At 50.2% G+C, this 25,709-nt stretch overlaps 1 protein-coding gene across 3 annotated transcripts in view; it reads left to right on the top strand.

The window, feature by feature from the left end:
• MPRIP (myosin phosphatase Rho interacting protein) overlaps positions 1-25,709 on the top strand; it is a 153,644-nt gene that overhangs the window by 35,280 nt on the left and 92,655 nt on the right. For all 3 annotated transcript variants that reach the window (XM_011952158.1, XM_011952159.1, XM_011952157.1), the window contains exon 3: positions 1,076-1,141. In XM_011952158.1, the coding sequence (XP_011807548.1) occupies positions 1,076-1,141 (66 nt within the window). The remainder of the gene's footprint in view (positions 1-1,075; positions 1,142-25,709) is intronic.

Raw genomic sequence — 25,709 nt, 5'->3', positions numbered from 1 at the left:
CCTTTCCCTTTCCTTTTTTGGAGACAGAGTCTTGCTCTGTCACCCAGGCTGGAGTGCAGTGGCGTGATCTCAATTCAGTGCAGTCTCGACCTCCCAGGTTTGTGTGATCCTCTTACCTCAGCCTCCTGAGTAGCTGGGACTACAGGCGTGCATCACCATGCCTAGCTAATTTTTGTGTTTTTTGTGGAGACAGGCTTTCAGCATGCTGCCCAGGCTGGATTGGGCTTGTTGAAATGTTGAAAATAGGTCATGGACCCTTGTGATGATTTGGGGCTGGGAGCTGTGCCTGTCATTCACGACCTGGGCCAGCAGACTCGCATTATGGACAAAGCCCTTCTCCCCACGCAGAGGAAGACATACACCTCGTAGTCCTTTTCATTTCAGCTCCTGGTGGCATCTGACCACTGTGGGCATTTCCCAGTGGTCTGGCTTTTGGAGGGAGTGTAGAGCGGGGGACGCTCTGTGCCAGTTGGTCACTCCTTGGATATTGGAGTTATTTCCACTGATCTTGCTGCTCCTCTGTTTTGATTTTCATTAGCTCATTTCACCTCAGTGAATTCTGGAGCCTGGCTGTTTTCGTGCCTCCTCTTTGCCAGTGGATCATCAGAACAACCCCTTTTGTAGCAGTTTCCCAGATTTTTTTCAGAAGTGGTGAATCTGTGCCTTGGCATTCCTGGATTATTCCATGTCATGTCAGATCATTCATCAAATAAATATTGACACATATCATGTGATGCATTCTGTGCTGGGCACCATCAGGAATACAAAAAGGTAACCACACATTGTTTTTGTTCCTGAGGAGCTTCCAAATGTTTAAAAAAAAAAAAAAAAAAAAAAGCTTCTTGTTAAGCCTCAATCACTCATATGATTTAGGCCTTTCTCCCAGCCCAGTCCTGGCTGATGAATCAACATTCTTATACCTCGAGTCCCTCTTTTCCTGCCACCTGCCCCAGAAGTGGAATCTGTGGAGCCACCTTCCTTAGATACGGGCTTGTCAGACATGGGAACTCCAGAAGCCAAGCTCTGGGGCCAGGACCCAGATCCTCCTAACCACCCTCCTTGTGCTCCATTGCAGAAATGGCAGCGACGGTTCTTCATCCTTTACGAGCACGGCCTCTTGCGCTACGCCCTGGATGAGATGGTAAGTGTTACCTTGCCTACTCCCTGTCCCCAGCCTTCACCAAGTCCCTCCATTACAGTGCCCTTGCGTTGTGGTGTGAGAGCACAGCAGCTATGTGCTCTCACTTGTGTCTCTTTGGGAGTGTGGAATGTTTTGAAGAACTTGTGGCACCTGCTGGAGACAGCTTTAAAAACCCAGACCTTTGGTTTGAAGCATCATCTTCTGTAGTCTTGAGTGAGAGGAAGAAGTGAGGGAGGAAGTGATTTCTGTTCAAGGCTAATAGTGTGGACTTGGCCGGAGCGCTCCTGGTTAGGGGAAAGCAGGGGCAAAGTCCTGGGTCACAGTGAGGACGTTTGCAGGCTGTGGACCTGTGGGTGTGCGGCAGGGAATGGCCCTGGGGCTGGCACATGTGCTCACGTGCCTAGTCCTGGGGTTGCCTGTCAGTTCTGAGACTGTAATTGGTTTTGCTTGTCTCATTTGAGCTTGGCATAGTTTTCTGAGGTGACTTCAGAGGCCTCCTGGTCACAGGGTCAGCGTTCTCCTGGTCACTAAACCAGGCAGACAGGCTCCTTCCTGCTCCCCACCTCCCTGGTTTTCCAGTTGCTAACTGGGCTGGATGAGTGTTTGCTGCTGTTGCCCCAGAGGCCAAACCTGAAAATCAACTCGGTGGAATTTCTGGCTTTTCTTTTTCCACCCATTTTATCTCCTGACTTTTTCTGTAAAGGAGATTAGTTTCTCCTAATTAATCTAAAGTAGGACTGCATTCCAAACTTTGTAAAGGGTTGAAGATGGGAGATTTGATTGCCTTTTCCAGTTCCACTTGGTGGGTGAATGTTTGTATGCACATATGTGCAGCATTGTAAAATTGGGACTGTCCTAGAAAGTCTGGTCTCACTATGAAATAGGCAGCCCCTGCCTATCCTACCCAGAGTTCGTTTCTTTGCTGCAGGGGCGAGACAGACTCTGGAAGTATGAGTGGAGATAACTGTGCCCTCTAGGGACCTTCCAGACTGCGGGAGGGGGTGGCGGGGGCGCCTGGGATTTTTGGGTAGTCATTAGAGCTCACATGTGCAATGACCAGAAGTGGGCGTGTTTGTACTGGAGTCCTAACCTTTGTGATGTGATACTTTTTCTACTTTTGTTTCTGGGGTGAATTAAGAGGATGATACTGTAATCCTGTATCAACTGTCACCTCACTGGTTCCTTCTTAAAAAGAGTTGTCTTCCTTTTCATTCTTTCTGGTGAGCATATGTGTACATCATGATTAGAGCATAGGGGTTTTTTACTGTGGGAACATCTGTGCTCCAGGGTAGTGGATTAGAAGTGAGCACCGATGGTGGACTTGGCTGGAAGTAGGAGCAGGGAGACAATGCATTTGGACACTCCATTCCTTTGAGGCAAGAAAGCAGACCTGGAGGATAGACTTCACACTTCTTGTTCTCCTGGCTTAGCCCTTACGCAGGGAGTAGCCCTGGGGTCAGAGCTGGGCTCCTGCAGCTGTGAGGTTTACCTTGCGTCCCTGTGGCTGGCTGACTGGCTAAGTCCTGCAGTTGACTCAACAGTACCAGAGGAGCCTCAAGAGGTCACTGGATTACATTCAGGCTGGGCTGGGTCATGAACCATCCCAAAAAAACAGAGCTCCCTGCACTGTTTCCTTGGGGACTGATAATTTCGGTCAGGAAATCTTTCTTTAGGTCTAACTAAAGTCAAGCAAAATCCGTTATTCCCTCTGGCTCAGTTGCACAAGCACAAAGAGAGTAGCTCCTGGGGACGCCTTGGTGCTGGCACAAGTGCAAAGCACATGCTGCCTCCCAGACGTGGCTTCTGGATAATTGAGGCCGCCTAGCCAGAAGCACCGACACTGTGGTTTCCCAGCAACCTGGATATGAGTTGCATATTATTTCATGGAGTGCTCAGGCAGAGGTGGGACTGTGCCAGGGATGTGGGGAAAGAAAGAAGCCCCAGGGAAAACTTGGACTGAGCGAGGGCATGGGGGCAGGCCCAGAGCTGGGAGTTTTGGGCCATGGGCTGTTTTCTGGCAGATGACCTGGGAGCTGGAGAGACTGACCCAGTGAGCCCATTAGTAAATACTGCTCTGCCTAGCCGAGGCCATGGAGGGGTTTCCCTGTTGTATCTGGAAGGTCATAGGATAAGGTTGCAAGGAGGCAGTTGGGTAGAAGCCAGGTGGGAGGAGGCAGAGGCTGGAAGAATTTCTCCAGCACCCAGTGCTCTGCATCAGGGTTTGTTCCTCAGAGCCACTCCCCAAGGTGAGCAGACAGCCCGTGGCCCAAGATCTCCAGTTTAACGATCAGCCACCCTGAGCTGAGAGTCCCACCCAAAACAGGCTGGCAGAATCCTGAGACCTGGAGCAGGAAAACTCCATTTCAGGCAGGCTCATGTGTGGGTGAACTCAAGCCAAGCTGGAAGCTTCCTTTGTGAGTGCCTGGAAATAGACCAGTGGTCCTCAGCGTTGTGCCTCCCAGGGCCACTGGCCATGTCTGGAGTCATCCTTCATTGTCACAACTGGGGCAGGGCTGCTGCTAGCATCTAGTGGGTGGAGGCCAGGGATGCTGCTGAATCTCCTCCACTGAACAGCCCCCAGAACAAAGAATGCTCCAGCCCAAAATGTCCACAGTGCCAAGGCCAAGAAACTGAGCAATTTTGACAAGGGTTTATTTAAATTCTTATTTATTTTTAAAAATGAAAATGTAAATGTGATTTGCTATTAGCTCTGCTCTTAAACAGCGCAGGGTTCACCTGTCAGATTTCCTGGGAGTGAGGGGGATGATGGCACAGAGTCAGCTTGCTGATGGTGCAGTGCCAGTCGTGGAATGGGGTGGGCCTGTTTCTGATCTGGAGAGGTCTGTGGGGTGCTCCTGCACACCAGGCAAACCACAGGGCCTACAGAACTGCTTGTGTGTGTGTGTGTGTGTGTGTGTGTGTGTACCAGGGAACACATAGGTGGCACTCCCTGCGTGGTGCCCTCAGACCACGATGTTGCAAAGCAAGCCCTACCTCAGCATTTGTCTTCAAAAGCAGCAGCTCTGAGCAGCCCCTGGCCACCTCTGACCCTCCCAGACTCACGTAATAAACTGTAGCATTTTATGGCTGGTCTGTGTCCTCCACACTCAGTCACTGTCTGTTTCGAATTGTTGCTGACATTTATACAATGTTACCATTTGATATCATTTGAGTGTTATCTTGCCAACTAGACTGACTTGTTGTTGTTGTGGATGGGCCCCTGATAATTCTTGGTGTTTCTCCCCCTTGTCTAGCATGGGGTTTGGGCAGCACAAATCTAGTCAGGTGTTCGATAAATGTTTGTGGAGTTGAACTACCAACTTTGTAGATGCCTTGCTGCATAATTTCTGCTCCCAGCTTGAAAACCTTAAGACAGAGGGCGGGTAGGAAAAGAGAGAAGATAGGATAAGGGGTGTTCCTCGGAGGGAGATTACGGATGTAGTGACCCTTGGAGAAAACTTCCCAAGAGCTCCAGAGAACCGGGATGGGGTTACCTCAGCCCCACTGGGTTGGGACCTGGAGAGGAAGATGGACATCAGGAGGTCACAGCGTGCAGGAGGAGGAGGAAGGCAGCAGTCCCTAGATCTGGGGACAGTGGCTTCAGGAAGCCCTTTCTGCTCGGGGACTTCTGCTGGGGCTGGGGCTGCTGGACCTCATCCAGTTCCGGAGGCTGACCATTGCCTCTCCAGGCAGCCCTGAGATGGGACTAACTTTGGGGAATCTCTTTTCCTTTTTTGGGAAATTTCTTTCTCGATACACCCACGTACCCTGTAACTGGTGGGTGTGGAAGAGAGGCAAATTTCCCGAAAAAGGAAAAGAAATTTTTCAAATGCAGGCTGAGGTGAGGTGGGGTCCAGGCTGCCTCACAGACAAGTGAGAGCCTGAGAGATTTGGCTGGGCCCCTGGGTTTTCAGGAGTGGATGAAGCAACAATCTAGAAACCTGGATTGCTGCCTCTGTCCTCTGCCTTTGTTTCTCTGCCTATAAAATGCTGCCCATGATTTTACCTAATTCTGCCACTGAGTTTTTGGGGACTGATGTCAAGCTGAGGTGTGGATGTCACCAGATGTCACTAGAAGGCTCTTGGGAAGAGCTCTAGGTCTAGAAGGAGAATGGGAGCTCCAGGAGCTTGGGGTGGAGCAGGCCAGGCAGCGAGGCTTTGGGATTCTCACAGGCCTGCTCTCCAAGGCAAAAAGCTCATCAAATGCTTTGTTAGAATGTTTTTAACTGTGGTAAGTACACAGGAAGTTCACCATCTTAATCGTTTTTAAGTGTGCAGTTCAGTGGCATTAAGTACATTCACATTGTTGCACAACCACCACCACCATTCCTCTCTAGGACCCTTTTTGACTTGCTAACTGAACTGTGCACCCATTGAACTATAACTCCCTTCCCCAGCCCCCGGAAACCCCCATGCTACTCTCTGGCTCTATGAATTTGACTCCTCCAGCACCTCACATAAATGGGATCGTGCAGTGTTTGTCCTTTATGACTGGCGTATTTCACTCAGCATAAGGTCCTGAAAGATCGTCCGGGTTGGTGTCAGAATTTCCTTCCTCCTGATTATGGTAGGTCTAATGCTTTTGGACCGTGTCTGCTGACCCCGAGCCTCTCACACATGGAAGCCATAGAGAGACTGAGGCCACCTTCTGTGGCAGGCATGGTGCTGAGGGCCGGCCTCCATGGTGTGGAGCTCTGCTCCGTCCTAGCCTGGAGAGTCCTTGAGCGTCGCGAGAGATGAGAGCTGCCTGACTGTGTAGGGGCCATGCTAAGGACTCATAGCTCAGCTCATATCCTCAGACATAGTAGAGAAAACACTTTTAGCTCTTGGATATGTGCCTTTTTCAGGGACAACCTGAGAGTTTGTCAGTCCCATAAGATGTGAAGATCCAGCCTGATAAATTAATTTGGGGTGCCTGTGTACTTGTGTGTAAAGTAAATAGGCTCGGTCCAAAGGATCTTCACAGCATTCCAAGTGCAGATAGGTTAGGATTCTGGCTTCTTTTGAGTTTGCTTCCTATAGGAGAGGTCCAGGAGGTTGCCTTGTTCTTGGGACCTCTGCTCACCTCGCTCTTGACAAATTTCTGCTACGTTTGGTAGTGTTAAAGCCATGAGCAGCCCAAAGTTGCCTGGGCCTGTGAGAGCCTAGGAGGAGGGGCATTACCACTGAGCCCTGCTGTCTTTAGGATCTGTCATTTGAGGTTTCTCCCTTTTCTGCAGCTAATCGCCCAGTTCCCATTGCTCCCTAAGCCTTTTTTTTTTGCAGATGATGCCCTGCATCAGAATCTGCAGGGCGAGGCTGGGAAACCAGTTTAAATAACCACTCTACATGTTTTTTTGTTTGTTTTTGTTTTTGTTTTTGAGTCGGACTCTCACTCTGTCACCAGAGAGACAGAGGCGTGATCTTGGCTCACTGCAACCTCCGTCTCCTGGGTTCAAGTGATTCTCCTGCCTCAGACTCCCAAGTAGCTGAAACTGCAGGTGCATGCCACCACGCCTGGCTAATTTTTTGTATTTTTAGTAGAGACAGGATTTCATCGTGTTAGCCAGGATGATCTCCATCTCCTGACCTGGTGATCCGCCCACCTCGGCCTCCCAAAGTCTTTTTTTTTTTTTTTTTTTTGAGGCGGAGTCTCGCTCTGTCCCGGACTGGAGTGCAGTGGCCGGATCTGAGCTCACTGCAAGCTCCGCCTCCCGGGTTTATGCCATTCTCCTGCCTCAGCCTCCGGAGTAGCTGGGACTATAGGCGCCCGCCACCTCGCCCGGCTAGTTTTTGTATTTTTAGTAGAGACGGGGTTTCACCCTGTTAGCCAGGATGGTCTCGATCTCCTGACCTCGTGATCCGCCCGTCTCGGCCTCCCAAAGTGCTGGGATTACAGGCTTGAGCCACCGCGCCCGGCCAGTCCATGTGATTTCTAACCACTCCATTTGATAACTGCTGCTTCAAGCTCTGACTTTGTTTCCTCTAGTTCAGAGCTTTCCCAGGCAGGCGAGAGGAACCATCTACTCCTCCTTGGTGCTGAGGCACCTCCCGGGTATCTGATTCTTTGGGAACCATGGTGGCTGCTGTGTCCGTAACAGAGCAGTTGAGAGGACACTAGGCCATAGAAGGCCCCTTCTGTGGTGAAGCTCATACCTTTCAGTACCCGTATAAGCACATGCAGACTAAATCCCTAGCAGAAGCATGATGTGTAGGCTCTTAAAGGCGGTGCGTGGTTGGGGAGGCAGAGAAGTCTTCTGGGAGGAGAGAGGTGGCACTTGTCTGCCTTCCCACTCATCACAGAGATTCGGGAGGAGCCATGTGCCCAGCCGGGGCTCCTTGCTGGCACTTTCTGCCCATTTCTGTCCTACTCCTCACAATGGTATATACCATGTCCATTTCACAATTGAAAAGACTGAGCTCAGCCCACAGAGATTGTGAGGTGTCTGAACTAGTGAGTGACAGACCTTGATGTGTAGGCAAGGCAGACTCCTGCTGAGAGAGGGATGGTGTCTTTCCTTCCCCAAGTGATCTTGTCCTTGACATTCAGAGAGGCCGCTCCACCAGCACCTGTTGCCTCATGCGGGCAGGAAATAGGGCTTGCTGGAGGCCAGGCAGGGCTCTCAGCATCCTTCCTAACCCTCTGGCTTGTCTGTTGCTGCAGGGCATATGAATATATATTCAGAGAGATTTATAGAAATCAGAACAATAAGAATGTAGAGCCTGTAACTGTCTGAGAGGCAGAGAAGCTTCCTCAGGCCTGGAGACCTTTCATGTTTAAAGGACAGGAAGGGGCAAAACAGGGAACCAAGGAATGCGTTTTATGGGTCAGTCTTGTACTTACAGATTTAACTTTAAATCTGTCATGTTTCAGCCTTGCCCTGGCCTTTGTGCTTTCTCATGAGGTCTTGGTCGCAAGGGGAAGGAGGCAGGTCCTGCTGTGTGGTATATGGAGCCTGAGTACCTTAGGGAGGGCTTGTTGGGGTGGGGTCAGTAACTGTGGGGTCACCCAGGCCCTCTCTTCTGTGTAGGCACCTCCTAGGCTATTCGGACCACAGGAAGCCCTGTGTTCTTCCCACCTCTGCTCAGCTGCTCATTTTGAGTTCTGTGCTGTGTGTTTTCAGAATCAGATCATTTTAAAAAACAACTTTGGACTCAGGTGTGTTTTCATCTTTACACGAGCCCCATGAGCAAGGTATGAGGGGCTGTTAATGGGGGAGGCAGCCCTCCAGCCCTTCCTCATGCATCGCATTCCCCTAGGGTCCCTAGGTGCTTTCAGACTTTTGGTTGAGAGACTTCGGTCTTTGAGTGAAATTCTGCAGGGAGTCTTAATACAAGTTTTAAAATGTGTACAGTTAGATATGCTGCTTTATTCTACTAAAATACAAAAAAATTAGCCGGGTGCGGTGGTGGACGCCTGTAGTCCCAGCTACTCAGGAGGCTGAGGCAGGAGAATGGCATGAACCCAGGAGGCGGAGCTTGCAGTGAGCTGAGATCGAGCCACTGCACTCCAGCCTGGGTGACAGAGCGAGACTCCGTATCAAAAAAAAAAAAAAAAAAAAAAAAATACACGCCGACCAGACTGGACCAATCTCCTTCTCTGCGGAATTATCCAGGTTCCCAGAGGCCCAGATCACAGGCTTGTTCAGGAAAGGCACCTCTTCTTATGCAGTCATTTGATTATTTTTCCCAATGAATACATTTATTTTTTAAAGATTTCCCAAAGCAGTCAATGTCTTCAAGCTCTTTGCCAATGGTGACTGGTGAGTGAGCAACGCCCATGTTTATAGGTGAACTCTCAGGCACACAGGGGCTTGTGTTCACAAGAAGTGTCTGAGCCCGGGGCACAGTCCACTGGCTTACAGGGCTGGCACAGCCACGAGATGCCAGAAATTGAGGACAAGCCAGGGTGTTGAGAAGGTTCTTGCAGGGTGTTGAGGGTTTTTTTTTTACCCCTGCATCCCGCCCCACTTGACTTTTCTGGGCACAGAGCCTTAGATGAGTCCCCATCCCGTCTTCATTTGGTCATAACAATTGAGATGTTGCCTATTTGTAACAATGAATTCCTAAATGAAGAAAGATAGATTCTTGGCTAGAAGGTGAGGTCTGAACCAGTCCAGTGGAATCTGTGTGATGCTCTTTCAGCAGCAGGGAGTTGGTGGTATAATAAGTGGGGCAGGGAGGGCCCTGCTGGACTGAGCTTCCTGTAGGCCACTTTGCCTTAGAGCGTCTGTGGCCAGATTTAAGTTATTTTGAAACACTAAAGGTGAGTGAGCCCAGGTCTGGGTGCAGGTGAACCCAGGTGGCATGGAAACACTTCCTAAGTGCTGTGAAAGTGGAGGGTAGGGGTCATAAGGGAAGCTCAGAGCCATTTGCTGACAAGTGGCACTCACTTTTTTCCCCTAAAGTGTAATTTACGATGACTCATGAAAGTTCACCCATTAGAATGGAGCACATAGAGGTCAGAGCATTCTCTGTACCTCTGTGGGACTTTCGAGATGGATGTTGTTCTTAGGAAACTGGAGGCTGAACTTTAAGCCCCCTCCCTTCCTTTTATCATAGTTGGGAGGCTGGGGGAGGAGAGCTAATGACAGGTCCGGGAAGGGCTTGGGACCCAGTCTTGTAAGACTCTTGGACCCAAATCTGTTAGGCAGCAGAACCTTGTTGTTTGCATCTCTGCCCAAAGTGACATTTCCCACACTGAAAGAATCAGGGAATGGAAGCCAGCAATGGTTAATCATGGGGCTGTGTGGACCAAAAACAGCCAACTCCTGAGGGTGACGGTCGGGGGTTCCCGCTGTGACCTGATCCAGACCTTCCATTTTGTGATGAGGAAGCTCAGCCACGGGGAGGGGTCGGGAGTGACTGAACCACAGATGTGGACAAGCAGCCGGGTCCCTGAATCTCCTGTCCCGACTTAGAGCGACCTGATCCAGACCTTCCATTTTGTGATGAGGAAGCTCAGCCACGGGGAGGGGTCGGGAGTGACTGAACCACAGATGTGGACAAGCAGCCGGGTCCCTGAATCTCCTGTCCCGACTTAGAGCCTGGGAGTTGCCCTTCGGGGAAGAGTGAGAGGGAAGGGACTGGCCCTGTGTGGGGCAATTTGGATGTTCTGTGTCTCCAGTATTGGATGTTCTGCACCTCCAGTATTAGAGCCGTACATGGATGGCTGAGCCCTGTAGAGGGAATAAGTTGGAGAAGAACGTGCCAGAGTGAGCAGGCAAAGAGGATCAGAGGAAGGGACCTCTCTGCAGGTCACCCTGGGTCATTCTGGAGAGCCATGAGAAGACACAGGTTGGCCCTGGCCAGACGCGAGTCCTCCCTGTGTTCCCAACCCCAGGACACCTGTCAGAGCATGGGGAACACCGTGCACTTACTTCCACGAGGATCTCCCTCTACAGGACGGTGAGCACCTCTAGGCAGCACTGGTGTCTGCCTACCTAGACAGGGCGCATGTTGGCTGGCTGGCGAATTGGGCAGCTGTCCTCCCCAACTCTTTCCTGCTTGAGTTTCTGATGTAAAGATTTCAGGTAGGCCACTCCCAAAAGCCCCCCTTCTTTGAATCTCAGGCCGCACTGAGAGGCTTTAGTGACCTCAGGTGCCCAGTGAGTGCCTTTCTGTCTCATCAGGACTGTCCCATGCGCTTACCTTCCTGTTACATAAGTGGTGAGTCAGGGACAGCAAAATAGGAATTAGCTGCCCGCCTGTGTTCAGGGCTATAATGAGATACCCACATTCTCTCTCTGCCTTCCCTGTGTTGCCTGAGTGGAGCGACTGCTGGCCACCCACAATTAATTATCAAGGGGCTGAAGAGGGGTTCTACCTAGTTATCCACTTAGGTGCTCTCTGTCCAGACTTTTGCCATATACACAGCTCTTTCAGTGGTGGGAGGAGGTGATGGGAGTGGTGAGAGCTGTCATGAGGGTGAAGGGGTTTCTGTGGCCCACACCCCGCACTGGGGAGGCAGCCGGGAAGATGGGCTGTGATTGGCACCCTTGCTGGGCTATCTTCAGAGCTGTGGGTGGACTTCTCTGCAGCAGCTGTGACGGTGCCCTGCAGCGTGAAGGCTCGTGATAATGCACTGGGCGTCTCCCTCCCACACAGAGAGAAATGACTTTAGGTATTAAGAAAGTGAAAAGCTTGGAATAGTTGGTTAGGAAACTAATTAAGTAGCAGTGGGAAAAGAACTGTCAAAAAAAAGTCATTTCATGGGAGTTGCAACAGAAAACATTTAGAGTTGAAAAAGCAAAGCCACGTGGCTGGTGCTAGTGTGTTCACGTGTTTGCGCAGCCCTCACACACTTGCACAAACAGGGTTGGCAGTGTGGCACCAGACTGTAAAGTCCCCCAGGGGCACATCCCCTCCACTCTCACCTTTTAGGTGTCCCCTTGCTCTGCCCCCTACTCAGATCCCCACCTGCCTGGCCATGTCTTTTGCCTGGGGCATTTCTGGGAAATATGTCATGTCCGAAAACAGTCTGATGAGCTGATCCACGTGGGGCACCACTTGTGGCAGGCAATGTAATATGTCAGTGTCTTAACCTCTCCTGGCCTCTGCATGACTGTTTTTCAGAAAAGTCTTTTCTTTGGCCAGGAAGGAAATGTCCTTTATGGTGGGGAAAACTCTCTGAACCCGGAGCCGTTGCACTGGTGGGATCTCAGAGATGCAGGTCAGCAGCACAGGGACCTTAGGAAGGAGGTGTCCTTCACCTTGTGCCATGTACTAGCCTGAGGGCTGGTCCAGCCACACACAGGCACGGCAACCATCTGCCAGCAGTGTGTCAGACTCCAACTCCAGGGTGACTTCCTTCGTTGGAGGTGCCGGTCACAGCACACAACATGGCAGGTGTGTTTGTTTCCTGTGGCCACTGTAACAAGTTGCCACAAACTTAGTGGCTTAAAACAACACATCTTTGTTCTCTGATGGCTCTAGAGGTTGAGAGTCCAAAAAGAGTACCACTTGGCTAAGGTCCAGGTATGGGCGGGGCAGTGTCCTCCTGAGGTCCCGGGGGAGAATCCTCTCTCCACTGCTTGCAGACTCCAGTGGTCACCTGCCTTCCTTGGCTCGTGGCCTCTTCCTGTCACAACTACAGTCTCTTGCTTCTGTCATCACATTTCCTTATCCTCTTTGTCACATTTTCCTCTGCCTCCCTCTTAGATCATAATCTGGATGCCTTTTTCTTTCACTTTTTATTTTTTAAAGATTGGGTTTTGTTTTGTCACCTATCCTGGAGTGCAGTGGCACAGTCATAGCTCACTGCAGCCTTGAACTCCTGGGCCCAAGTGATCTTCCTACCTGAGCCTTTCGAGTAACTGGGATTACCGATGCTTCAGTGTTAGGCCCTGGGGAGTTCAGCAGGACTTGTGGGGTCTGCTGCTAGATGTGAAGTATAGGCACAAGAAACGGGGAAAGGAAGATGGGGCCACCAGAAACTGCCCTGATGGACGGCATAGTCCCCACCTGGGTATCAGCATCACCCCCCTCCCAGAGCATTTGTGTTTTCAGTGTGAAGCAAGATCAGGGAATGTCATTGTAGGAAAGGACCTGGAAGAGCCAGCCCTGTCCACAGTTGGGGGCGATGGAGAAGTGGCTTTTGCCCTGGTTGGGGCAGCATGGAACCTGGCACTGCGGAGCTTTGAAGGCTTCCCTGACTCAAGTCGGCGCGGAAGCTGAGCCCCTCAATGTGTAGAGCACAGCAGACACCACGCCTGGCCTCCTGTTCACTGATTCAACCCAAGGGGGAGGTGGGGAGACAGAAAAGACTCCTTGTCCTTGATCAGTGTCGTCTTGTGGTGAGACTGGTTTTGTGTTTATTTCTCACTTGTGAGGTGCAGACAGGCATGGTGTTGCAGACCAAGACCGTGGGACACGAAGGTGAAGGAACAGGGACAGAGCAGATGGAGGAGGAGAGAGACTCCCTGGAGCAACAGGCTCTAAAGGACTGTGCTGTCCCAGCTGTGACCCACCTCCAACCAGCTGCACTAAGGCAGGCTTGTCCTGCGGGGGCAGAAGGGTCTTATGGCCCCAACCCATCCCCCACTCTCAGTCCCTCCTCAGGTAGCTAATGCTTGCTTTTGGGCTTTTGTCTGTTCCTCTGCCTTGATGGAAGGGTGCTCCACAAAGTCTAATAAGCAATGAGTTATTGTCTTCCTCTGAGCCCACCATGGTTGCACCTGGTGACGGGGGAATGCTCTGTGATACCCAGGCCCCAGCTGAGAAGCAGTGGTGCTGGGGTTCATCAGTGGTGTTGGCCGTCTGTCTGCAGGGCGTGGTGGCTGTCACGGGGCAAAAGTCCAAGGCTCACTTCCTCCAGATACTGAGTACAGTTTTTGGAACCAGCAAGCCTCTGTGATCAGTGTAGAGGTAAAAAGTAATCACATAGAAACCACAGTGCTAGCGTCCTCACTGTGTTTGCATTTAATCCTTAAAGTGGTCACATGAGGAGAGCAGTAACTTGCCCAAAGTCAGGGTTTTTCTGGGAGAGCTAGGGGTCTTGTGTTGAGCCACAGTTTGGAGACCTGGTGGGTGGAGCTGCTCTGGCTCCATTCCCATTCTGTGAGCTGAGGCCAAGACACCCCCTGGCCTAAGGTTTTGGGGTATTACCTGGTTAATGTTTGAAGATCTCAGCTATGCCAGGATAAACTGGAGCAGGTCTTTACACCTCTGCCAGGTGATGGGCACTAATGCTGTCAGGTGGCCAACACTTGCGGAGCGTGTTGGCCACGGGGGAGCACAGGGCCAGGAGTCCTCTTGACTTCATCCCCCAAGACAGCTGAGGTTTGAAGATCTCGGGGGCAGTGGTGGCAGGGGGTTTGACTTGCACCTGGATATGGAGGGCATGCTTGCCTGGCCCTGACTTCCAGTGGGTTTTCAGCAAGAGACCCACCCAGGACCTTATATTCTGGTCCCAGCAGCGGACCCAGAGGCCGTTCTAGCTGTATCTGAAGGGGCCATGAGAACAGTAGGTGTGGGGTAGTCTGCGAAGGAGGGTCTTTGGGGACCCTCACCTTTGACAGATGAGGAAACTGAGACCCCACTGTCACTCCCAGTAGGTTTTCAGGGACAGATGCCACTTGCCTCTGTGCAGCAGCCCTCCCTGCCTGGGTTGGTGTGAACAGGGCAGTTGTCAGCGAGCAGTGAGCAACTAAGACACTCCTCAAGGCCCAGGCCAGCAGATGCTCGTGCGTGTAACAGGTGCTGGGTGACTGGGGGCTGAATGGAATGTGTTGTCCAGGGTCATGCGGCTCGTTGTCCCAGAACTATGGCTGGACAGCCGACCCTCGTCCAGAGCCCTTTTCACTACACCATATCCCTTGCGGTCCTCCCAGCCCTGTTGGTGCGGCTCTCCCCCAGGAAAAGCCCAGGATGCAAAGAAGGGGAAGGGCGAGAGGCTGTGATGAGAGACATGGACTTGCAGTGTGAGAGGTGGGATGTGTGTTGCAAGAATGCCTTGGATTTCTTGTTTCTTGAGGCCTCCATTCCAAGATGGAGAAGAGAATACTATTTGTGCTCCACAAGAAAAGGTTAGGAAAACAGACCTACTCCAGTGGACCTGGCAACATTCTATATAAACATCAACATCTGGGAGAGAAGTCCAGTTGAATATCGTTGCAAACGGATTTGTGCTGTTTTCGGGTGGTGCTGTGGCGACCCATACTAGAGCGGGTGGAGCCCAGCATCAGTCCAGGGCCCTCTGTGGGAAAAACCCCTTACCTCCCTGGGCCCTGCCTGGCTTGCTTTGTTTGACTGTCTGTACCGTCTTGTTGCTTCTTCCACCATATTCCCCATGGCATCCTCTCCCCCCACAAAGATGGGTGGCATAAGCGCTACAAAGTGGGGCAGATGGCTAGAGCCACAGGTGTCAGAGTCATTCACATCATCCACGTGACCAGACTTCAGCTTCCTCTTTCTCATGGTCTGAGGCGTTGTTATAGTCATGTTAAATGTCCAGCACTAGAATCTTAGGGAAGGAGAGTGGCTGTGAATATATATCAGGTGCACACTGGTTGGTCATCTGCTTGACTTGTGCTGGGCACTGTGTTGTGCAGGACATGTCAGTGTGACAGCTGCATCCTCGAGGGTCGGCTTAGGAAGGTGGACACTTCTAATCTTTAGTCCCTCCCTTCTTAGCAGAGTGGGAGTGGGGGACGGAGAGGCTAGAGCACAGTGGGTGGAAATTCCCAAAGGCTTCCCTCACCCTTTTCTTTCTCGTAGCTTGCTTCTATTCACGTTTCTGTCTCCCTCAGCCCATGGGATCAGACCCTGCACTGAGCTCCTTCACTGTGTGTCTGTTGCTGAAGTAAATGCAAGCCCTGTCCTTTCCAGAGCGGGAAAGGGGAGTAAAGTTTTCCTCCTGGGGTCATTTCACCTTTGTTCTCTCTCTCTCTCCTACAGAGACTCTGCAGGGAAAGACAGTTATAGGTAATGTCAAAGGATATCCAGCTTGTGTTCTAGGACCACAGCCTCACCCTTGTGCCGTGGCCCCCACTGGGTGAGGAGAGCGCCCCGGCCCCACCGGGGGTCAGTTGTCGACGGAAAGGAATAGACATGCAAGTGTGCATTTACTGTTTGTTCTGTCACTCACCAGCCATTTGAGAAGTCCTGGGTGCTGTGTGGTGGCCTGTGCAGTAGTTTGAAGGGTGGGGAGGGATAAGAGGGCTGTTGTATAGAAGTTTAGCCTTAGAGTAACACATTTGAATTTTGGATAAACAGGTGGCCATTTTGGTCATGCTGGTTTCCTTCATATATTGTTAGCCTTTTCCTGGCTGGGAGAAAAGCATTTGCCTAATTTTAGAACACATCAGTCATTTGGTTGAAACATCATATTTCCCCCAAAGTCAAGTGTTTGAACTTTAACAACGTTGGAGGCTTGGAAAGGATCTCCATATAGTTCCTGCATGAACTCTCCTGAGTGGATGCCCACTCTGAGGAGTTCGACTTAGGACTTAGGGAAACAATCTTTATTTCCAATGAAGAATTTAATGTATAAACACACCGAAAGAGAAGTGCAAACTGCTTGACCTGAGGACCTTGCGAGCAGTCTCTTGGACCCTTAAAACTTATTCTGTATTCTCATTGGTGTGATAGTGGGGCGGCAGTTTGTTGTTATTTTTTCCAGGGCAGGGGGATTACATAAGATGTACCCATTTCTCTCCCTATCATGCAGTAGTTACCCTTGGATCTTACTATCCTCCCTGATATATGTGAAGACTGAAAATGGGCCAGATGGGAATTTTAAAGGCATTGAGGGGCTTTAATTTTTTTTTTTCAAAATAGTATACGTGCAGTAGTTCAAAAAGTCAGATAATGTAACCACAAAACTTATACTAAAAGAGTTTTCTGCTCCATTTCTTCTTACTCCTGAGTCCTGTTCCCAGAGGAAGCCATTTCAGCTCTTCTAGCCAGAATACTCCAGTGCCTACCTCTGTGTTTGTAAATAACTGGTTTTTACTGATACTTCTTGAGTTTTAGAAGATATTATCTATTGGTTTTATACACCATAGCTTTTTCATCGGCCTGGCTCCTTGCTCCTACCCCACTACCCTTGTTTTTCCTGGTCATGTTGCTCACAGAGCTGGCCGTCCTCGTGTTCCAGACTGGCTCTGGCTGTCCTCTGGAACTGCTGCATAGCACTCCATCTGGGCTTGACCCTCCCCATCATCCTGGGAAGCCTCTCTCTCCCCCCCCTTTCTCCCCCACCCATTTTGTTTGTTTGTTTTTGTGTTGTTTTTTGTTTTTTGGTTTACTTCATTTGGTGAAACCTCTTGAGAAAAGCACAGGGAGGAAAGGTTTTTGTGGCCTTGCCTGTCTCAGGACGCCTGTCCTGCACACACTCTTGACCAGCAGCTGGACTGGTTGTAGGATGTTAGATGGGACCTAATTTTCCCTCAGAATTTTGAAGGTGGTGTTCATTTTTAACTTTATCATTGCTATTGAGAAGTTCGTGTGCAAGAGTCTGATTCCTGATCCTTTGCAAATAAACCGAATCTTCTTTCCGAAAACTTTTAGGAGCTTCTCTTTATCCCTTTATCCCTTGAGTTCTAAAATTTCATGAAGATATGCCTTGGTGTGGATCTGTTTTATTTATTAAGCTAGAGGCTTATGTATATTTCAGTGTGGGAAGTTCTGACCTTCTAGTCCAGAATGTGTCTCGTATTTTCTTTCTCTGGTAATTTATTTCTTTTCTTTTCTTTTTTTAAACTCATCATCTCTCTCTTCTCTAGTCTTTTTTTTTTTTTAAGATGGAGTCTCGCTCTGTCAGCCAGGTAGCTCACTGCAACCTCCACCTCCCGGGTTCAAATGATTCTCCTGCCTGAGCCTCCCGAGTAACTGGGATTACAGGTGCCTGCCACCACGCCTGGCTAATTTTTTGTATTTTTAGTAGAGACGGGGTTTTGCCATGTTGGCCAGGTTGGTCTGGAACTCCTGACCTCAGGAGATCCGCCCACCTCAGCCTCCCAAAGTGCTGGGATTACAGGCGTGAGCCACTGCACGCCAGTTTTTTTGAGACAGGGTCTTGCTCTCTCCACCAGGCTGGAGTGTAGTGGCGCTATCACTGCTCACTATAGCCTCAACCTCCTGGGCTCAAATAATCCTCCCTTCTCAGCCTCCCATGTAGCTGGGACTACAGGTGTGTGCCACCACACCTGGTTAATTTTGGCATTTTTGGTAGCGATGGGGGTATCAGCATGTTTCCCAGGCTGGCCTCAAACTCCTGGACTCCAGCAGTCTGCCCTCCTTGGCCTCCCAAAGTGCTGTGATTACAGGCCTGAGCCACTGTGCCCATCCTGGTAATTTCTTTTTATTTTTCCTGGTCTTTACTTCTGAAACTCCTGTTATTTGGCTATTAGTCCTTCTGACTCGATACTCGAAGTTTATTCTCTTTTTGTGTGGCTTTGTTGTGCCTGAGAGCTCATTAAGCTTGCCTTCTTACCCTTCTGTTGGGGTCTGATTCCAGCTATTGAATTCTTAATTTCTTAGAGCTTGTTTTTTGTTTCCATGTGTCCTCTTTTGTAGCATCCTGTTTGTGTTTCATGGGTGCAATACTTTCTCTAATCATTACAGTTATTTTGAAGTTGTATTCTGTCTCTGGTCTGACTTTCATTCTCCTAGTTCCCTTTCTGTTTGTTTTGGTCTTGAGCTTTCTCAAATGAGTGGTGACCCTTCAGAAGGAGGCTGTGTGTGTATATGGGGTGCGTGTAGGAATATCGACTGGTAGGCCTTGCCTTAGAAGTACAGGCAGGCAGGGCACCGGTTTGTTTTGGGAGAGACCCTAGAATGTCCCCAGGTGCAAGCCTCTCATCTCCATTACATGGAGAATGACAGTTTCAGGAGGTCTTTCTCTTGGGCTAGTTGGTTTCCCCTGATAGTTCTCTCATCTCCAGTCTAGGGAGACCTATGGGCAGCAGAAGGACTTGGGATGAGGGACTCAACTTTTAGGATGCAGATTTTCTTGGACTTTTCCTGCTGTTAGTCTTTCGCCCCTGCCTCCCCCGCCCCCTCAGCTGTGCCGGCTGCCCCTGACTCTAGGGCCCTCTTAGGGCAACCCTCTATGCTGGTCAGTAGGTAGGATTCTCTGGCCAGAGCCAAGCCCTGGGATCTGCCTGCCCTTGTACGGGTGCTGATCAGTCCTGCTCTCAGCCCTGCCCCTGCTGTTTGAGTCCCCTCTGCCCCCAGGCCCTGAGCTTTCTGGTGTCTGCAGCAGTGCCAGCCTGCCTCCTCCTGGCTGTCCTCAGGAAGCTTCGTCTGTGCCGCCAGGCCACTTTCCATGCATCCAGCCACTTCCCACTCAAAGTTTACTTGATATCTCATATTTACTCTTGTCTCCTCTCCAGCTTTTTATCCTTGAGAGTTTATACCTCCCCTGCACACTCACACACACTTTATGGTCATATTAATTAGGGTTTTAGCAGGAAATTGAACATTCTGGTGTGTTAAGTCACCTGTGTTTAACTGGAGGCCCCTCTGTGTGTCAGGAACTGGCCCGCAGCCTGTCGACACATGTTGGTGTCCACCATGGGCACATCGTGCCTGCCTCACATCCACCTGTTTCCGTGCCACTGTCCCCTGTGTGGGTCATATTGTTGGTCTGGGCTTGTGTAGCTCTTTTTGTGTGCTTGGTGGTGTGTGTGTGTGTATGTGTGTGTGTGTGTGTGTCAGTGTCAATGTCAATGCCAGGGGCCTGCCAGGGGACCTGTGTGTGTTGGCATCCTGCATTAAATGTACCATCTATAATTTGCTCCAGTACCTTGGGGCAAATTTTATGAGGAAAAGATACTTTCATAAATAGTGGAAATGCCAGATTCTTCTGGTTGGAATCCCAAGGGTTAATGATGACTGTTGTTCCAGAAAGGTTGGAGGGAGAGGAGACAGTTTATCTCATTTCCCTCTGGTGAATAAGGCCATTTACTGATGGGGCCCAGTCACTTACCTGGGACTAACAATAAGGCCCTTGTTGACTGGGCAGGTTCCACAGCTGGTACTCTGGCTGCCTTGAGCAATAATATCAGGCATATCTGGGGCTCGGCCCTGTCCTTACCCAGGGCCACAGAGCACTAATATGTTTTCCTTTTCCTCACTCCAGATGTCTTCTCAGTGACTCTCCTTGGGGCCTAGGGAAACCGCAAGGGAGCTTGGATTCATTCACCCATTGCTGCCTTGCTGTGTGCCTCAGAGGGGCTCGAAGGTGGAAAATAAATATGAAAAAGCGTCCTTGTCTTCTAGAATCTCGTCGGCTGGCTGGGAAGACCAAGGGGCCAGCCATCGCAGGGAGCATAAGCACTGAGACAGGCACATGTGCCTGCCCGGCTATCATAGCCAGGCTGGCAGCCTTGCAACTCCCTGGGGAAGAACAATCTAGGAACATTCTGGGGTGTGGAGTAGGGAGAGAGTGCCCCATGCAAAAGGCAGGATCAGGCAAAGTAGTGGGGCTGGAGAAGCAGTGATTCCCCCACTAATGTCAGAAGTAAAATAGGTTCATGGTGAAAATTTGGGGAAACAAAATCATGCAACAAAGTTGCCCATCAAACCCCACCCGGAGGTAAAAGTCAGTTCATATTGTGATTATGTATCTATTCTCTTATGATGTGTATTTATGTGCTTATGTAAGAACTAAAAACAAGAATTTGTAAGTAAACCAGTTACTTTTAATAAGAATATTCTGGCCAGGCGTGGTGGTTCCTGCCTGTAATCCCAACACTGTGGTAGGCCAAGGTGGGCGGATCGCTTGAAGCCAGGGGTTCCAGGCTGCAGTGAGCTAGGATCGCACTACTGCACTCCAGCCTGAGTGACAGGGGGAGAGACCCTGTCTGTTAAAAAAAGCCAGAGGAAATTCTGTCTCACAGTTCCTTTCCTATCTTTCTATGCACAATCTTTAATAGCTATACTGCATTCCATTAGATGGCTGTATTTGATTCCTTTATTCTGTACTTTTGGACATCCAAGTTGTTTTCAAATTTTTACTTTTTTAATATAGTGCTTCAGAGAACATTCCTGGAAGTGAAGTTGCCAGTGCAGAGATGCAAGCATGTTTGAGACAGCTGATAGTTACCTCTCTCCAGAACTGGCCCACTCCCAGCAGCAGCAGGAGGCACCCGGGGTCTCTCACTTTCCTTTCCATTTTCCTTTCTCTACATCCTACCTCCAGATTTGTCTGACTTTTCCAGAGGCTATTGAGAGATGCTTTTTGAGTGAGGCAGCACACAGATGTTTAAGGCTAAGTTTGTGGTCTTTGAGAACTGAGGTAGCCTGACCCAGTTAGGCTACCTCAGTTACAGATAATTGAAAAATCTTATTTTAGATCCCATTTCATTCTTCCACTATCAAACCAGAGCCAGCAGCAAAGGAAGCTGGGGGTGATGGGCCTTCATCCACCTTCCGTGTTACCTCCCTGTACTGCTTCTGCCAAGAGTGGGCCACTGGGGGTGTTCTGCTGGGGCCAGGCACTAGGGTCCCAATGCCAAGTAGTGGCATTCACTCGGCTTTTGATAAGCAAGGAAACCACTAGGCAGCAGGAAGAAAGGGTAAAGCAGCTGCAGGGAGCTCAGCACTCAGCCTCAACCTTTCCCCAGAACCTGTGCCTGCCCGCTCCACCTCCAAAGCCCCTCACTCTCCACCACCCATTTGGCCTTTTGGAATTGGGACTGGAATTGTTTCTGTCTCCAGAAGGCCCCTGCCTGCCTAATTCCCATGTCTCTAAAAATATCTGCAAGCCTCTTCCCACCCAGGCCTGTCCCCACAGAGCCCACTTCTCTCCCCCGACCCTTGGCTGGGGGAGGAAATAAGATCTACCCCTCCTTACAGGCTCAGAATGGAATAAATAAGAAAGGCTGGGTTTCCAGAGTTGAAAGGGTAGGGCTGCTTTTGTTGGGTCTGGAGGGCTGGCGTGGCATCAGTGCAGGCCCACGCGTGGAGGAGGGAATCCAGGAGAAAAAAGGAAGGGGAAAAGAGCAAGAACCCCTTTCTCCCCTCTGCATATGGATGGCCAGGAGAAGCCAGGCCCTGCTGTTGGTCCCCGGTGGGAAAGAAGCTGGCTCCCAGGGCTCCCAAGCCCCAGCCACGCCTGGTCAGCACAGGCGAAAGGAGTCTGTGGGAAGCCTCCAACCTCCAGGCTGCCTGAGGCCCCTGGAGCTTTCTCAGGCATTCCTAGATTGGGACAGAGCCTCAGACCCCTCCCTGCCCCACCCCCCCAGCATTGGATGCCTGCCTAATAGAGGCTTTATTTATCTCCACATTTTCCCAGCTCTGTATAAAGAGACAAGCACGTGGGTGAGGCCTACAGATATTCCAAAAGCAGGGGGGTGGGGTGGGGGATGAAGAATACGCAAGGATCTGCTTCCACCATCCCCTAGAGGGGCTTTGGAGGCGGCGGAGGGGAATGGGGGGGGCTAGGGCGAAGGGTGGCTGTGCAAAAGGCTTCTTTTCTTTCATTTTCCCCCACTCAGAAACCCAAAAATAGCCATGTCAAAGGCACATATATTGCAAATAGCAGCCGAGAAGAGCCAGCTGAAAGCCATTTGCTTTTCCCTCCCTCCTCCCTGGACACACTTCCCTTCCTCTGCAGTCCCCTTCTTTCCATGGTCTTGCTGGGCCAACCAGTCCTGCAGCCTTGTAGGGTCCAGCACCTCCCTATAGGGTAACTGAGTTGCATCTAAATTCACCTAACAGGCGGTCACATCTTTTTGTGAAAACCCATGAGGAAATGTGAAAAGTCCTCCTTTGGTTTACTTTTCTTGCAAGTTTGAATTTTCCTACTAAGAGTCCTTAAAGTGAAGCAAACCTGTAGCCAAAATGAAGATAAGAGCCAGGCACAGTGACTCAGGAGGCCAGAGTGGGAGAGTCAGTTGAGGCTAGGAGTTCAAGACCAGCCTGGGCAACATAGCAAGACCGCTGTCTCTACAAAAATTTTAAAAATTAGCTGGATGTGGTGGTGCATACCTGTAGTCCCAGGTACTCGGGAGGCTGAGGCCAGAGGATCGCTTGAGCCTGGGAGTTGGAGGCTGCAGTGAGCCTTGATTGCACCACTGCAGTCTAGCCTGGGAGACAGAGAGGGAGACCCTGTCTCTTTTCTTAAAAAAGTAGATAATAAAAAATATATAAAGATTGAATTTGATCTGAAGTCAAGAGGAGTGGTTATATGCAAGAGAGCAAATGCCATGAAAATGGTCTGCTCTCCCGAGTGTTTTTCCCAATTATAAAACTAACGTATGTCTTGTACAAATTCTGTAAAAATTGTAAATTTTGTGAAAATAGGTATCACAAAGATGAAAAGATGTTCTCTAGGAAGAATCCTTCCAGGTGGGATATCTCCACCTGATGTCACTCGCAGCAGGCGAGGGGACACTTATCCTTGTGTGGTGTTCTCCTCCTGGGATGGTGCTGGGTGGGGAGGCCCACCTTTTGGAGGTCCTTCAGTGGCTCTAACCAGGCTCCACCCCTGCACTATAGCTGTCCTGGATGGAGGGTTGAATAGAAGGGTACAGGTTTAGAGTTGACTTGGAAACACATTAATTTGGAAGTCTACCTTCCCCATCCCAAACAGATTCTGACTTGAGATCTAAGGTTTCCAGAGTGCCTAAATGCCCCTCCTGAATCACCACGTTCAGTCTGGCTTGGAGAACATGGTACGGCTGACCCAGTGAGTCCAGGGTGCAGAGGCCGTACTCAGCTCATTTCAAGCTGGGCTTTTTCCCCCTTGTCGAACCAAACGAAATTGTATTAGTCTGTCTTCAAGCCGTTTGTCAGAAAATACATAAATTGGTGTGTGTGTGTGTGTGTGTGTGTGTGTTTCAGTTCTGCCATCTGTTGGCTCAGGGGTCCCCACTGCCTAGGCGGGAACATGGCTTATTAGGAACCGGGCTGCACAGCAGGAGGTGAGCAGCAGGCGAGCGAGCATTACCGCCTGAACTCCACCTCTTTCAGCATTAGATTCTCATAGGAGTGTGAAGCCTATTCTGAACTTCACATGCAAGGGATCTAGGTCGTGTGCTCCTTATGAGAATCTAATGTCTAGTGATCTGTTACTCTCTCCCATCACCCCCAGATAGCAACATCTAGTTGCAGGAAAACAAGCTCAGGGCTCCCACTGATTGATTCTACATTGTGGTGAGTATGCAATAATAATAGAAATAAAGTGCACAGTAAATGTCATGCACTTGAATCATCCTGAAACCATCCATCCATTCCCTCCGGCCCTGGAAAAACTGCCTTCCACAAAAGTGGTCCTTGGTGCCAAAAAGTTTGGGGACCACTGTATTAGCTAACCTGGAGCAGTTTTGCAATCTCACTAAACCTAAATTTCCTCATCTGTAGGATGGGGAGAATAAGAACAGTTTTTTAGGATGACTATGGATTTAAACCAGAACACAGTGGAGCGGTATATTCTATCTTCTCTGCCACCCTTCTTCTTCACTCAGAATTTATCTTAAGAGTTGGGGAGAAGGCAGGGGAGCCTTCTGCCAAGTCCTGCTGTGCTTGTGTGACCCTCTAAGCAAGGGAGAGCTTCGCTTCACCCTCAAGAACATATCTTCCTGGTCTCAGGCCCAGTGACACCTGCCAACTGGTTAAGAAGCAGAGTTTAACATTTCAGTAATGTTATATCCGGATATTAAGAAAGAAAAGGCCAGGCGCGGTGGCCCATGCCTTTAATCCCAGCACTTTGGGAGGCCAAGGCAGGTGGATCACCTGAGGTCAGGAGTTCGAGACCAGCATGGCCAACAGGGTGAAACCCCATCCCTACTAAAAAATACAAAAATTAGCCGGGCATGGTGGCAGGCACCTGTAATCCCAGCCACTCGGGCTGAGGCTGAGGCAGGAGAATCACTTGAACTCGGGAGGCAGAGGTTGCAGTGAGCCGAGATCACACTACTGCATTCCAGCCTGGGCAACAAGAGTGAAACTCCATCTCTAAAAAAAAAATTTTTGAAAAGAAAGAAAAAACATATATATGTGTATATATATAGTTACTTCAAAGAAAAACCTTCAGCAACGTTAAACAGTAGTGTAGACAGCAGTGAGGACTTCAGTTGTGTATATAATTTCCTTCCTGGGGAATTGTTTCCTGGGGATAGAGTTCTAGAAATAGAACGGAAAAGGCCAATAGCTGTAGGTACTGCTGTGGCTCCTGTGGCAGGTTTGCAGACTGCTCGGACAGCTGCAGTTCAAATGCCCTTTCCAGGCCATGGGCTCCCTTGAAGCCATGCTCAGAAAGCCTGCCTGCCTTGGCTCCCCATCCTGATGTCCAGGAGGTCAGGCTTGGCCTAAAGGAGGACTGGCTTGGCCTAAAGGAGGGCTGGCTTACCCTTGGCTCAAATGTCACCCACAGGGAGCTGGGGGCTGAGGAAGAGGAAACGTCCAGGTGGGTGTAGTCCTCTGGCTTCTAGGCTTTCCTTTCCTATATTTATTTATTTATTTATTTTTATTGTTTTTATTTTTTAAAAATAGAAACAGGATCTCTCTGTGTTGCCCAGGCTGGTCCCAAACTCCTGGACTCAAGCAGTCCTCCCGCCTCGGCCTCCCAAAGCACTGGGATTACAGGCATGAGCCTCTGCACCCGGCCTCCCTTCCTGTCTTTATGGGCCACTCCTGTCTGCATTGCCCATAGTCAAGGCCAGGCCTTGGGCCAGGAAGGGGGCTGTGCCATCAGCTCCCCAGGTGTACAAGACCCTTGCCTCTCTTTTGACCTACACGAGCACCTGATTCGTGCTCTATGTTGTGCCAGGCATTGTGGGAGATGCCAAGAAAGCCAATCCCTCTGCTGCCCCTTCAGTGCTGAGACGTCTGGGCCTCCAGAGGGCTGGTGCAGTGAGGAGCTGTCAGGCTTTCCTCTCTGACAGGTCATTGTGATGGGGCAGGTGATGGTCAGGGCATATATGGAGTGTGCGAGCAGGTCCACCCGTCACTAGTGGAGCAGCCTTGACTAAGCCACTTTCTCACCTGTGCAGTGGTGACAGCCCCCTCCTCAGGGTCATTAAGGAGTCAGTGAGATGGCTATGTCTCATGTCCCATGTGCTTGGTATGCACACCCCCAAGAGAGGCCAGGCTTGGGCTGACACAGGTACCGCTCACTCTGTGGCCCAGGTGGCATGTG

Source organism: Colobus angolensis, unplaced genomic scaffold (genome assembly GCF_000951035.1).
Source record: "Colobus angolensis palliatus isolate OR3802 unplaced genomic scaffold, Cang.pa_1.0 Scaffold335, whole genome shotgun sequence".
NCBI classification, from domain to species: Eukaryota; Metazoa; Chordata; class Mammalia; order Primates; family Cercopithecidae; genus Colobus; species Colobus angolensis.
This window is presented reverse-complemented; position numbering and strand designations above follow the sequence as displayed.